This window comes from Rhynchophorus ferrugineus, unplaced genomic scaffold, assembly GCF_030347505.1.
Source record: "Rhynchophorus ferrugineus isolate W39M unplaced genomic scaffold, kcgeb_rfMv2 rfM6, whole genome shotgun sequence".
In the NCBI taxonomy this organism is placed as follows: domain Eukaryota; kingdom Metazoa; phylum Arthropoda; class Insecta; order Coleoptera; family Curculionidae; genus Rhynchophorus; species Rhynchophorus ferrugineus.
In genome coordinates, this window is record NW_027472585.1 from 32,151,659 (window position 1) to 32,166,610 (window position 14,952).

General features: G+C 30.4%; 1 protein-coding gene across 7 annotated transcripts in view; it reads left to right on the forward strand.

The window, feature by feature from the left end:
* Positions 1–14,952, forward strand: part of SLO2 (slowpoke 2) — a 168,907-nt gene that overhangs the window by 144,971 nt on the left and 8,984 nt on the right. For 5 of the 7 annotated variants that reach the window (XM_076407001.1, XM_076407003.1, XM_076407005.1 and 2 more), the window contains 11 exons: positions 815–987; positions 2,612–2,733; positions 2,986–3,048; positions 5,981–6,109; positions 7,380–7,601; positions 7,655–7,789; positions 9,876–9,987; positions 10,714–10,899; positions 10,955–11,134; positions 14,511–14,606; positions 14,718–14,923. In XM_076407001.1, the coding sequence (XP_076263116.1) occupies positions 815–987; positions 2,612–2,733; positions 2,986–3,048; positions 5,981–6,109; positions 7,380–7,601; positions 7,655–7,789; positions 9,876–9,987; positions 10,714–10,899; positions 10,955–11,134; positions 14,511–14,606; positions 14,718–14,923 (1,624 nt within the window). The remainder of the gene's footprint in view (positions 1–814; positions 988–2,611; positions 2,734–2,985; positions 3,049–5,980; positions 6,110–7,379; positions 7,602–7,654; positions 7,790–9,875; positions 9,988–10,713; positions 10,900–10,954; positions 11,135–14,510; positions 14,607–14,717; positions 14,924–14,952) is intronic. The other 2 variants (XM_076407006.1, XM_076407007.1) reach the window with 2 other exon arrangements.

The following is a 14,952-nucleotide window of genomic DNA, read 5'->3' on the forward strand; positions in this document are numbered from 1 at the left end:
ACTGAACATGTTTACACTATTATGCTATTTACTATTGAATCTTTCAGGCACGGAGATATTTTTCAGACGAGATTCGACTTTAATATCGAATATTCCGGAACGAAAACAAGGAAATCAATTCTGGCAGTGACGTTCACTTAAGCACTCAAGCCTGCTCTGCATTTTTCTCACTTCTAAAGCAAAAAATAATAAAATACGACGAAAATAACGTTATGGAATCTTCATTTTCAAATTCATTTCGAAATAATTTTTGACTGAGTAAAGGTGACGTTACCTCTTTATTAATAAATTTCTACGAACTATGTTACCTTTCAGATGCGTTATAGTATGGCTTCATTTAATAATTATAACTAGAGATGGTATATCTATTAGGAAAAATCGAAAAATATTATTAGATTTTCATCATAAATTCATTATTAGATATTTTTAGAATATAATATGAAAATTCCGAAAATAATTATACATTATCTATAAATATTAGTTAAGATTAAAATATTAACTAAAGCGGAAAGAAAAACTAATCGAAAGAACTCCAACGCACATTATACTTACACCAAGAAAATAAATTAATATGCGAATACCAGGAAAGCAAATAAACGCAAGTAAAATAATTCAGTTTCTAGATAATATTACCAAAGATGTGTTTTTATACGATAACATAAACCCCCTGTGTCATTACTATTAAAAACCAGCAGTACTTTTTCCTTGACGCACTATATTGTAAAATAAAACCTATACTTTCGGTTTGGTTAATGTTGAATTGTTACGAAAGGTAAGTCAATTTCGAACTGATACTAATGGTTGGCAATTTCAGAAAATACAACGACTGATTCAAAGCAATGCCTGAAAGACTCGTCCGGTTCGATATCGCTGGAAGTGTCAGTTTCCGGGAATCATTTGGATATTCCGAGAAGTGACAATCCGAATTTATTGAGCCCGGAACTCATCACTCAGAGGCGGAATTCGAGAAGGCCTAGTATTTTACCCGTAAGGATGACTTTATGCTTATGATTTCCTATCATTGTGTGGGTTCATTTATCTATATATCGATATCTATATATGTAAACAATAACATAAGTACAAATAAATTTAAATGGTAAAAAAAGACGTGGATCAGAATCGCATATAATAATTATTATTAATCATAATATATAATAGAATGATATAAACCGCCTCTCTCATATTCACTTACTCTTATTGAAGTTTATGCTTAGTGGACGAAAGCAAAACAGAATAAATATGTATAAAATAAATATACGATACAAACTTAAATTCTATAAATTCAAAAATAATCAATTGATATTAAATATTAAAAAAAATAACAGAGAAGTAGATATAAAATTATAATAATATAAAAATTATAGTTTTTAATACATCTTATTTTAATATACTCAGACAAAAGTCGTAGAAACAGGTTTCTCCAAAATAAAGTAAAATGTGAGATAACTTGAATTATATAGAATATTGTAATTGGATTTCATGTAAATAATTGAAAAGTTTATTGATGGACTAGTAAAGAGATACTAGAAATATCTTAGATGATCTTAGATCACCTTAGATCTTCACATAATAATAAACCCTGCCAAATGTCGGACCAGTGCACAATAATCATACAAATGAGCAACATTGATTGTCATAAGATGGGAATATGAGAGATGCGCAATATCCGATCATTAACCTATCTGTTTATAACTTTTAGTAGACAATGTTAAAGAAGCAAACAAATCTTGCTTAATGAGCCATAATTTTTTATTGCTCTCCAGTAAGTCCACTCAGGTTGAACAAGATTGTAATAATGGGATGTAAGTTCATGTAATATGGGAGACTAAGAATATATTTGCCACTTAGAATAGTCTCTTTAGCTGCCGGATCTTCGTTCTCATTATCTTCTATGCCGATACGATTCGGAACCCAGACAATTGATACTCTTATCTTCCGTCCAAACTCTGTTTTTTTTTTTACATAGTTTGGCATAATTATCTATTGCTTTACTTTACCAAAATCAAAAAAAGTATTTGATAAAGTTTCTAGAGATTCCAAGGTATGTTTGTTAATAGATTAGATCAAGGCTAGGATCTTTGTGTAGATAGCTGAATCCTTCTGATCAATATGCTTTACATATTATGTTAATTTTAAAATAGTTGGTTGATATTGGTTCTTGTTTTCATTTGATTGTCCCTATATATAGTCAATCATATATTCTACTTAGCTGTGAGTACTTTTTTGTTTTAGTTTTGTATCCATATGTATGTAATATAACTTAATTTTTATATTAATATATTTATATATTTTTTATACATACTTTTCTCGGGCCATTTGATTTCTATTTTACTAGGTCTATTTCCTAATATTTCCTGACTCCACGTGACATTCGATACAAGTATTTCGTTTTTGTCATAAATAAGTTATAATTTTTTTCCAATAATGTGTATAATAACTTCAAATAATATCTAAATGCATCATAAATTAGTCCCCTAAATTATTCACATAATACTAAAAAGGGATTGAATAAGCAATAAAACTAAAAATATCAATAAAATACTGCTGTCGCCACAAGTATAACAAATAAATAAATAAATATTATGAAATTGATTAGTTTTGTATGCCGTAGGTCCCCGATATGTTCACTGGAAGTACCTTAAATATACCTCAAGATATTACGGATGAAGCTGATGAGAGCGAAGATGAGCTTGAGGACGACGTGCCCTGGAGGTCTCCCAGCGAGAAAATAGCGTGAGTTGCTCTTACATACACATATATTGCTATATCATGGCCATTTCGCATGATCCACACTAACATAATTCTCTTGCACCACTTCATTTCTATCTATATCTACAATGAAAAGAACGTCTCCCCAATCTAAAACTTTAATGTCGACTAGTCAGTTTAGTCAAGCACCATAATCCATAACTGTGTTGCGCTTCTAACCATGGCACCATCTATTTCGATCCCTTTATCACTCTGTCCGAACCTTGCACTTCTTAGGTCTAGTCTGTCTGACGATTCTATGGACTACGAGAAACCTGCATGGCATGATGAATGTGTTAGGTAAGTTTTCCCTTTTTCCACTTTTAACTAGTCCGTTTATTAATATCTCACTTTCTCCGATCAGAATAATCAGTCGCATGAATTCTTTTAATTAAATATAGATTTAACATTACATGTGAATCAAATAGTTCTGAAATAGTTTGAGTGTTTGCTAATTTAGCATGATATACGGCTCAGAATAGTTATTATGACAGGCCCATGAATTAGTTTACAACACATTGATAAATTAAAGTATTAAATCGCATTGGGTACATCTGTAACCAACTTCATGTTGGAACCTCACTCGTCGAAGTGTGAACAAAAAACATTCTTAGTACTTTGAACATTTCTGAAAAGTAGTAAATCGCATTTGAGAGATGTTTTACTTTTTTGTTTCGATTTGAAGAAAATGGCGGTTGAAGGTCGTCGAATGCTATGTGAAGCCACTCCATACTCCATTTCAGCATGTGAATAGTGTTTTCAACGTTTTGACTTCAAATGACGATTTTGACACCAAAAATAAAGAGCGTTTTGGACTTGAAGGCATTACTCGATAAAATCATTAGTAAGTACAAGTACTACACCCGCGCGTCATATTCTTCAGACGTTGTTCTTTCGGACTATTTGTTCTGACGTATGTGACTGACAGTCGTGACCTGTCTAAGCAGTGCTTATGAAAACATTCATTCTGCAAATGGAAGATGGGGAAACGTAGCGGTTATCGATGGATAATATGGATGAATCATATGTGTTGTAAATTAAATAAATAAATAAATAATTGGAATACAGCTTAAAATATAAAAGAAAATCTTTTAAAAAGAATTTGTAGGTCTATCCATATTAAATTAGAAATATAAAGAACTATTTGATTTACATGATTTTTAAATATTGAGTATGGTGCTTAATTATAAAGGCTTATCATTCATGTTGTTCATGATCGCCTACAACTGCCACACAGTTGATAAAGTGTGTTACCCTCCACCAAACCCCTTTAAAGTACAATAAATCTTATAATTTTACCTGTGTCATTTTGCAAAACTTAAGTTTGATTCGAGATTCTGCATTACCCTTTGTGTTCGCCAAAATATCACTCCTTTTAGCAATCATTTGTTTTTCTGACGAACACCTTCGATTTTATAAAATATATAAGAAACATTCAATATTCATATATTTATTTATTGATGGAAGTTGACATAAACTTATAGATAACAATGAATTGTAATTTCGATTGATAGATATGATATGATTTTCTGGTAGAAAACCATATATATTTTTAATCTAAATCCTTTACAATTTAATACCATACTTAATGAAATATTCCATCTATTAACATACATTAGCTTTATTAAACCTTGTAATAACAACATATCTTGTTTTATGATACTTTTAAATTCGGGTACTGGTGATGAAATAGCTGATACTTTTGGATCATAATATTTAGTAAAAAGCATGGAATCTGTATAACTTACGAGAGATCTTCAGTTTTGTATGAATGAGATTAGCAGTAAACATTTAATGTTCAGAATTATTTTGTTCCTTTGTATTATATACCGTATATAATTATTGCTTTCTATATTCTGATTAAATGTTTTAATTGTTTCATCGCTTAAGATACAAACATATTATCAAGATGTATAAATAAAAGTTGTATATATCAATTTATATATAAATAAAATAAGAAGTTTTATATAACAAATCATATATAGTCTACTCAAAGTTTTTTTATACATACGTCATCAAGATGCTTAATGCATTGCCTGTCGCAATTTGTAAATTTGTAAACTATTGTAGCAGTATAATTAACTATAGTTTTTAAATGTTATAACTATAATGTTAAAATAAATCATATTTGATATAATTTTCGTTCAATTATATTATTTAGATTAAAATTTTGTTGTATGTTAAGATAAACTGAATTAAAACTCAGAGTTGATGCGGCAACATTGATGCTTTGACGTTTTGATGTTATAAATCTAGACGACGTATGTATAAAATAACTTTTAACAGACTACATGTCGTGTTAAACGACTTGTTGGGGGTGATCATCATTGGTCAGTATGTAATCAAAAGCCATACATATTATGACATTTTTAAATGGAGATAAATTAATATATAATATTTTTACTTTAAAATAAATATTGGTGTGTATGAATATTTCTAAATAAAAAACAAAATCTCATAATGAAAGAAATTAATAGAAATGTATTGATTTTCGTTAAATGAAATAAAATTTTTCGACATTCATGTTATAATATTTGGACTTTATCTGTAAATTTATCCTGTAAATTTGCTGTCAGATAATATATGATATTGGGCTCCTAATTCTAAATTAATATAAAAATTTAGTAAAATATTGAAATTGGATCATTTATGTGCAGAATGTTAATCACATTCGTGAATAGTGAAATAAAAAACATCGTTCAACGCTGTAAAAACTTTAAAATGTATTAAGCATTATTTTAAGAAAATGACTGAAATTTACTGGTAACATTCTGAATCAACACATGAAATTAAGACGTTCTGTGATTCCAGTACTTTTGTCCACTTAATCTGTATCTGGGCCACAGTATTCGCAAAAGAAGAAGCTGTTTCTACATTATCTTTAACTGGAGAAACGATAAACTCATTGTATTACTGTAAATTGTAATTAGCTTTATGTAAGAATTTGTGAGAGAATTTGTGAGTCACAGAACAACATAACTCCCATCTGATTTTATTGAAGTGTATTGAAGTTCAAGATACTCTACATGTTTTCATTATCGGACGCTAAAACTTATTAAAGAATTTGATACCTTAACATCATTAAATTACAAATGAAATGTATATGAAAAGATTTATTATTTTCATTTTAATCTTAATTTACATAAATTTTAAGCTCATCATAGCGTAGCACATTGTGTTGGTGCTTGTGTTAGAGACGGTTTTCGATGATAATAATATTTTGTGTTCACAGTATAGTAAAGGGTTTTCCTCCAGTATCGCCCTATATAGGAGTGAGCCCGACTTTGTGTTATTTACTCAAAGAGAAAAAACCTCTGTGTTGCCTACAGCTAGCTCAGGTGTGCGAGCATTGTAATTACAGGTAAATTATTAGTTATATATAATTAATGATGGATAATCTATAATTTCGTAGGGTTAAATTTAAATTTGAAAATATTATTTGGTATAGATTAAGCGTGAATGCTAAAATGGATAAAAAATAAATTCTTTTATTGGTTTAACATTTTTGATTCGAAAAAATATTGTTGTTCATTGTTTAGTCATGATATAAGACAAACAAAAGTAAGTGAGTTAATATAAAAACAAAATGGTATATACAAAACAAGTCCTGTTTCTCCAGGACAATATAATATGTCATAAGTTAATAAGAACTTAAAGTAAGTGATATAGCCTTTGGCGATTACTGGATTTGTAAATAATTGTTAAAAATGTTGATGTTGGAAAGAAATTTGAATTAACGGAAGTTTATTTTCAGAGCAAGAACAAATCTTTTTATGAAGTCAAATTTATAAGAATTTGAAAAATAGGACAATTTGAAAGGCTTGAAAACGTATTGCCATTGTTTTTAGACCAAATAGGGCTAATTTATTATAGAATTATATGGAAAATTAGAGAGAAAAACTTAGTAATTTTTAATTTTGGCATTCATTATATTGCTGATATACTTGATCGGGCTTTCATACTAAATATTGAGAAACTTGATAGGTTTAATAAGTCTTATATAGTTTACTGTAATAGATATTTTTGTATATAGAAGACACCATTAGGAAAACAATAAATTAATTATAAAAGTCAACGAGAATATTATTATGGATACTGTTTCTTAAAATCATCCAAAAGATACTTTGACTTACAAAACACAATATCAGTCACAAATGGATAACATTTATGCAGTATTACAATTAAAACAAGGCAATGTATGATTATTTTCATTGATCGTTCTTGTATGTCCACTGTATAAACAAAATATATCCAGTGGTCTTGGAATTTTTGTTTGAACTGTAGAAAATTGCAGATATTCTAGAAAAGTTTTGGAAATTAATTATTTACCAATCAACTATAAGAATATTAAATTATATTTAAATTTATAGTTTTAGTTTCTCGAGTTATTTAGTGGTAAAACGTTACTAGTTCTCGAATAAAATAAATATAATTCTCGAAAATATTAACTTTCATTTTGAATTTGTTTATTTTACAATTAATTATTCTAGACGCCAGTATCGATCAGCTAGAGAATCTAAGCCATATGCTTGATTGATCTGATATTATAAAAACTTTACGAAATTATGGATAAATCCCATAGGATGAATTATTGATTTTCAACATTTATTTTTTAATTTATTTTGTTTTAGAAATGCCAGAGATTATCAGTGGCAAAACAAAACGATTATACTAGCGGCTGATTTTGCATCGAACGGCATATATAATTTTATTATCCCATTGAGAGCACACTTTCGACCAAAAACATCATTAAATCCCATCATTTTGTTACTGGAACGACGTCCTGATATCGCCTTTTTGGACTCAATATCGTATTTTCCACTAGTATATTGGATGCTGGGCTCGATCGATTGGTTCGTGCTTACTTAGATGTCTTTATTTTAAAAAATAATTTAATTATTTTTAGCTTAGATGATCTGCTCCGTGCTGGAATCACCTTGGCTGAAAACGTAGTGGTTGTTAATAAAGAACTTTCAAATTCTGCTGAAGAGGATTCACTCTCAGATTGTAATACTATAGTCGCCGTACAAACAATGTTCAAGTATGTTTATTATTATGATAAATGTATGTTTGACAATTAATATAATACGAGATATACAATTTGAATTAATAAGCTGTTCAATAAGCTTTTGGTTTGATACTAGAAGGTGCTATTAGGTTCACCGCTTCATTTATCCAGAAAATAGAACTACTTTTTTCTGAGCCAGTGTGTTCGATCTCATTCATATGTTATTCATAATAACGGTTACAGTACAACATGGGGCAAAAGTCCCGCTACTATTTTGATTGCCTATAACTTTCCACAAAGAAAAGATAAGTAAGTTTGGTTTTTATAAAAAGTTTACTTGATCTTTACATTTTTTTTTGTTATGTTTGCAAAATTATATCAGCTAAATGGTGACCTCAGTTTACTACGCAACTTTGGGCTCTTTTTAAGGCATTTTTCATGACATCTTATTATTATCTTTAAGATGTTCAATTGTTTGGGTCTTACTAACATATACTTTTGATTTAAAAAAAACCATAAGAAAAAGTCTGGTGCTGTTCGCGAAATTCTTCGTGAAAGTTTTCGTGGAAAAACGTTATTCACTAATTGAAATGTTGAACGAGCTTTGTATGCTGTGGCCCCACTTTGCTGAAACCACATGTCCTCTAGTCCTTGCTCTTCCATATCAGGCACAAGACAATTTAGAATCATGTCTTGGTAACAACTAAGTAGTAACAGTAACACCTTGGTCATTTTCAAAAAAAAAAGGAACCAATAATGTTTCCAGGATGAATACTAAACCATACAATTGTTTTTAGTGGATGCAATGATGTTTCACTAATTAATTGAAGATTCTGTGTTCCCCAAAATCGACTGTTCTGTTTATTGACGTGGACACAGAATAAAATGGAGTTCATCGCTAATTATCTATTTAGTTGAAAATTTTCAATTTCACCAGACAGCCTTCGGATTACATTACTGTAGTTGAGACTCGTTAATCAGAATCTCACTTTAGCAATCTTTGGACTAATTGAATTTCGTACGGGAACATTTTTAAATCGGTTTCCAAATTCGCCTTAAACTGCATGCAAAAATGTGTAACTGGGAAGGAAGTCTCTGAATTGATGTATCAGGAGACTTTGTAACATTATCGCGCACCAGAGCCACATTTTCGGCGTCCCCAGACGGTCGGTGTCTTCCAGAACGAGGCCTCTCTGCTGTCGTACCGTACTGTCGAAAATTCGCATATAAACGATAAATTGTGGCTTTGTGGGGCAGTGGACGATTAGAATATTTTTGACGAAATTTGTGATGAGTGAATGAGTGCCAATAATGGAACGATTATTTTCAATAAATATTGTCACTATTTCTACTCGTTCTTGTAGCGTATATTCATCCATAATAAAATTTGGTGGTCTACACAACACAATTTATAGTATAATAATAATAGCGTTCAATCAAAATAGTAGCCGGACTTTGCCCCACTTGTTATTTTGTTTACAAGCGTAAAAGTGGAAAATTTTTGGATATAAAAAGATGTAGTACAACAATAAATTCATGAACGATAGTTAGAAGCGAATAATGATTCTTCGCCTTTAAAATAAAGTCCTGAAGATGGTTCATTTATATCAAAACAATGCACCATTTTATATAGGTTAGAAAGTTATCGTAATAGTACGAATTGTTGCAGCAATATCTCCCTATTCGCCAGATGTATTTATGAGTTTTAAACCATGAAACCATGATTAATTCAATAGCCGAATGAAACAAAAACTTTAATTTTGCAATTTTTTTTCTAATTATAAAGAAGGACTAAGAAAGGTCGAGTCTAATGGTTCTTATTATTCCTTGTTTTCATGTTTTATTATCGTTTTTTTGGAAAAATGGAATAAGAAAATTCCACTTTAACACAACTTGTTCTCTTCTCTCGTAAGATCTCTCAGTTATACTCACAATTAGGTGATAAATTATTAAATAACAGTCATATCAATAGTGGTCCATATAAATTTAATAGTCGAAAAGTTTAACTATAAAGGTTAATTTAATTTTTTGGTACAAAAATAAGACGAATGAATGCACTCAAAATATAGACTTAAATATACCTAGTAGATAGTCTAAAAAAGGTATTTTTGCTTTTTAGATTTTTTCCAAGTATTAAAAGTATAACGGAGCTATCACAGTCCTCAAATATGCGTTTCATGCAATTTAGGGCCCATGATAAGTACGCTCTTCATCTTTCGAAGATGGAAAAGGTAAGTTACTTTCATAATATAAATATATTGATACCTGAGTAAATATCTTTTTACAAAAAATATCAATTTTAGTGCTTTTAATAATACTAAACGATGTTTCTTAAAGAAACGTCTACCATTATACTTTATTTTAATTTATCATACTCCAGTCACTTTATCAAAATTAAGTTCTATGTCAGCCAGTACAACTCATGTTATTGTCTTTTTATAATACAAATAAAAGGACGTTTGATCGACTATGTTTTTAAAATAGTTGAGGGTTATTTTTATATTTTAGTATTAGGTACTCAGAAAGATTACACATTCAACTTTCTATCTCTTAAATTAGACGAATTTAGTATGTTTAGTCAAGTACTACAATTTATTAATGATTCGCTGACTTCAACTTGCTTATTGCTCGCTTGACAGTACGAATATCAAGAAGGTTTAAAGTTTCTTGTTTTGGAAAATGTCACAACTTCTCTTAAAAGACTGCTACTTGAAATCTTTTGTATTCCAAGTGTCATTTTTATTTATTTTAATTAGTTGAAGTCATTAGAAATCATTAAAAAGTGTACGGACGTCCAAAAAGAATATTAAGGTTTTATTAATAGTGTACCTATTATATTGTGTGTCTATTATACTTTCATTATATGCTGAATCAATTCTAACTTGATAACGATTATGGCCGCCTTCTAACAAATTACTAATTACATTTTCCTTATATAACTGTTAAATGTTTTTTAGAGAGAAAAAGAGCGAGGATCTCACATCTCTTATATGTTTCGGTTACCATTCGCTGCGGGAAGTGTTTTCAGCGCTAGCATGCTGGATACTCTCCTCTATCAAGCCTTTGTCAAGGATTACGTGATAACCTTTGTTCGCCTCTTACTTGGGATAGACCAAGCTCCGGGATCTGGTTTTCTAACTTCGGTAAATAGACTAATAGTGTCACAAGACAATAAGTATCTTCTCTTTTTGTTTGTAGATGAAAATAGGAAAGGACGATATGTGGATAAGGACTTACGGTCGATTGTACCAGAAACTTTGCTCCACCACCTGCGAAATACCAATCGGAATATATCGAACGCAAGACACATCAGTGTGCGAGTCTTCTCATGTGAGTATTCCATCATCAACTTGGTCAAGCTGCGTACGTGTGCCATCGGTGAGTATTGTTCACTTTCTAAAATAATCTATACTATCTTTTACTAAAACATATGCCAGTATAAGTGTAAAAAATATATAACCTTAGTAAAATATTCTTTACACTATTGGCAAAGTGAACTGAACTAATTTAAAACCTCCAGTATAGATATTAAGATCTTATTACTATTACAGCATCTAATTTATTTTCAAAAATTTCGTCTCTACATCTTCAATCTAATTCCCCCTCTAATATTGACGCACGTATTGTAACTTCTGTCTCACTTCTTACGATTCAAACTTCTTTCAAATTCATCGATTGCACACGTATTCTTATTAGAAAATGAAAATAATACTGACAGCCAAAACAACACAAGGTATAATATGTTCGTTTTTTTTTTTGGTAACGAAAGTAGATGGCACATAGAAAAGGCGTCATCCGCGAGGAATGTAACGTATCTGCTAGCTTTTCTTTTGCCATAACCTTTCGTTATTTAGTTTAGATGCTAAATAGTTTTAGACCAACTAGTTTTTTTACCAGCACGTTCAATACATTAGCGCCTCAATCAATTAATTCATTCGAGCACTGAACACAGATGCGTTTACAATTTTATCTTTGGTTATATGCCATCTTAGTGAATACGCTAAGACTATTAGATTGTAAAAAGCTGAGAGAATGTTAGGCTAAGGAAATATAATTGCAGTTCTCTATCCGCAGATAGCGTAATTTTACAGGTTGCAAAAAGGGTATAAAACATATTAATTGTAATTAATATCTATTTATATCTCTTAGATCTATTAGATATATTGTTATATTTAATTTGAATTCAAACAGTTTAACTTTAGGTAATATATTTAATGAAAAATATTATATTGGGCTAAATGTAGATTAATTAATAAAATTAACACTAATTGGTAACACTAACAATGTTGTTTTTGTTAGAAATTTAGGGATTTCTTCACATATTAATATTTTCCTATTAACTTTTTAAATGTATAGTAAATTTTGATGTTACAATTTTAATTCTATGTTAAAAAAAACCTACAAGTTTGTTGGTGCCGTGTGCCATCGAAATCATGTTGCCTTCATCTGAATAAATGGTAATCAAAAGGCTTTATGTCTGATGTGTACGCTGGGTACTGCAGAACTTCCATTCGAGCTACAACAGTTTGTTCTTCAGATCTCCAGCAGCAATACGTCATTGAAATTGGTCAGTTGGTGTCATCAGATATCTACAGTAACAGTTATCAGTCGATTTATTTAATTTTAGTAGATCCCACCATATATAGAGCAAAACTTTATGACCGTGAATATTCCGCCTCGGTGTAATTGTGGATGGACTTTCCTATGACTTATCTTAAAATTATATTTTGCGCTTAGGATTATCGTTATATATTTATTATCAGTTATCAGTAATCATCGCCAGTCACCATATGGCAGAGAAAAGTCATTGCCGAAACTGCTCAAACAGCGCTTTCAGCCAGTTCTTATTCCATGTAAACGTTTGAAACAGCTCATTCATCAACCGATAAACTTTCTGAAAATTCCTTGAGAGTTGGAGCTGGACTTTTGTCATTCAGCCTTCGAACTTTTTGTTTATACAAGCAGTCCTTAACAACAAAATTACCATTTTTAAATCAAATTTAAATTTACCATCAAATAGACGATCTCTTGAAAGTTTATTTTTAGTGAATTGTTCTTTTAAGGTATTGCTTAGTACATCATTTAAATTACAGGCACAGTCGCTGAATCACCGTTTTACAGTGTGGATCACCTAAAAAGTGTAAACTTTCTTTTAAAGAACCTTGTGTTAAAATTACACTAAGGAGAATATAAAACACTTTTGTTGTTTTATTATAAGTATACCCACTTTGAAAGAAAAACACTAGCTGAAAAGTCTTCAAAACATTCACGATCATCTATTATTAATTTTTTGACTAATATGAGTTGAAACCTGTGAAAACCCTTATTTTTATACATTCAACTGGACTCAGTTAAATTTTGATCGAACATTTTTAGAGCAATATGACTTATTATTCCAAAAATGCTCGATAAAAATTTAACATATTTGGTTATGTGAAATATATTTTAAAGCACAAAAACCTGCAATTATTTTCTTTGACCTAATAGAGCATGCATGCATGATCCCGGAATCTAGATTTGATGAAAGATTTGATTTGATGATCTCGCGAGAGATTAGCAAACATATTACAGCGCTTTAGGAACGGCTGTTGTATTTGGAACACTTGGTGATTGATAGATTGGTGACTTAGTTTCCTTGTTTTGAATGAAATATCAGATAAGTTGTCCGTAGGTGATTTCCTGCTGAAAGTTATACCATATATAGCGATATTGTGGCTTGAAAATATTTTCTTGTTTCATTATATAGTTATATTCAACGATTGTTTTCTTTATGTGGTGAGGTCAGAGGATATAATATATCATCATATAATATAACATCTTCGAAATTGGAGTATTGGAATCAGAACTAATGTTTGAGAGAGGCTTCTGTTCAAATTGACATTTTTTATTAATCATATAAGTTGTACTGAATATTGGATGGTAGGAAAGCAATTTCGGTTTTATGAATTTAATATGTGTGTTAATTAAACTGAGTCTAATTGTGTGAACTCTGAAATAATCGAAATTATTTTATTTGCTTAATATATAGGTCTGTATAGGTTGCTCCATAAATCGATGTATTCTAGTATTATTATAGAAAAAATAATTAATACGTTAAAATCTTAATTAAAAATACTCTTGTTATATTGACAAAAAATATATACGTCGACTTAGTTTTTATTTCATGTTAGATTTATTCATCATTGTCAAGGCCCGTAATTCTGTATTTCATGCCTTTATTACCCTTTTAATTTAAAAATAAAATTATAATTACCAGAATGTCAACTAAATCATATTTAATCATTTTTTTAAGCAAGATCTTACTAAATACCTATCAGAGGCTTGAGGGTTTTCTTTCATTCCTTCATATTCGTCAATTTTACTACTTTCTACGTTTATACAAATATAATATAAGTAATGTCATCAAAATAAAAACCAGTTAGATAAGTAAAATAGTATATATAAGTTAAATAATCAGTAATATCGTTAATTAAACTCGAATAACCTCTCAGAATTTATGGAGCAATCAAATACCTATGTACCTTCCAAAGATTAGTTAGTTAACTAAACTTAAAATCCATTTACTTTAGGGTATAGTTAAGCTAAATAACCAAAAGATTTTTGGAGATAATGTTGCCCGTAATGAACTATAATTAAAACTAACAGAAATCCTTGTTATCTGAACGTTTAATGTTTGTTCAGGCGGCAATATTTCCACCAGCTTTTAAGTAGGGATGTTTAGTGCACGTAATAGTTGGCCTCTTTATGCTAATAGCTTGACGAGGATATGGGTCCCGATAGAATAGGTGTAACTTACCGGCCCAAAGAAGGAACTAATTGCCTTGGCTGTAGTAATCGACGTAGTTCCATGGTAAGTTTTTCCCTTCTTCTCTGACCTGTTCCTGCTTAAATCTGGATTCATTCGATCTGAGAACTCGCCACGGCCTCTAACATCCACGTGAGATGATTTAACGGTTTTTAGTACTCTATAAACATGGCCGACGAAGCGAGAGATAACCATAATCAGCAGATAGAGAGGGCGGAGATCGCCAACCTGGTCAGGTCCAGAATGGAGAGCCTGAATTTATCTACCATCGATTACAATGACGTTAGCGAGAAAAGGAACAGTCTCTCTTACGTGATCATTAATCCCAGTTGTGATTTGAAGCTGGAGGAGGGTGATATCATGTAAGTAATTAGTAGGGTGAAAAGTGACG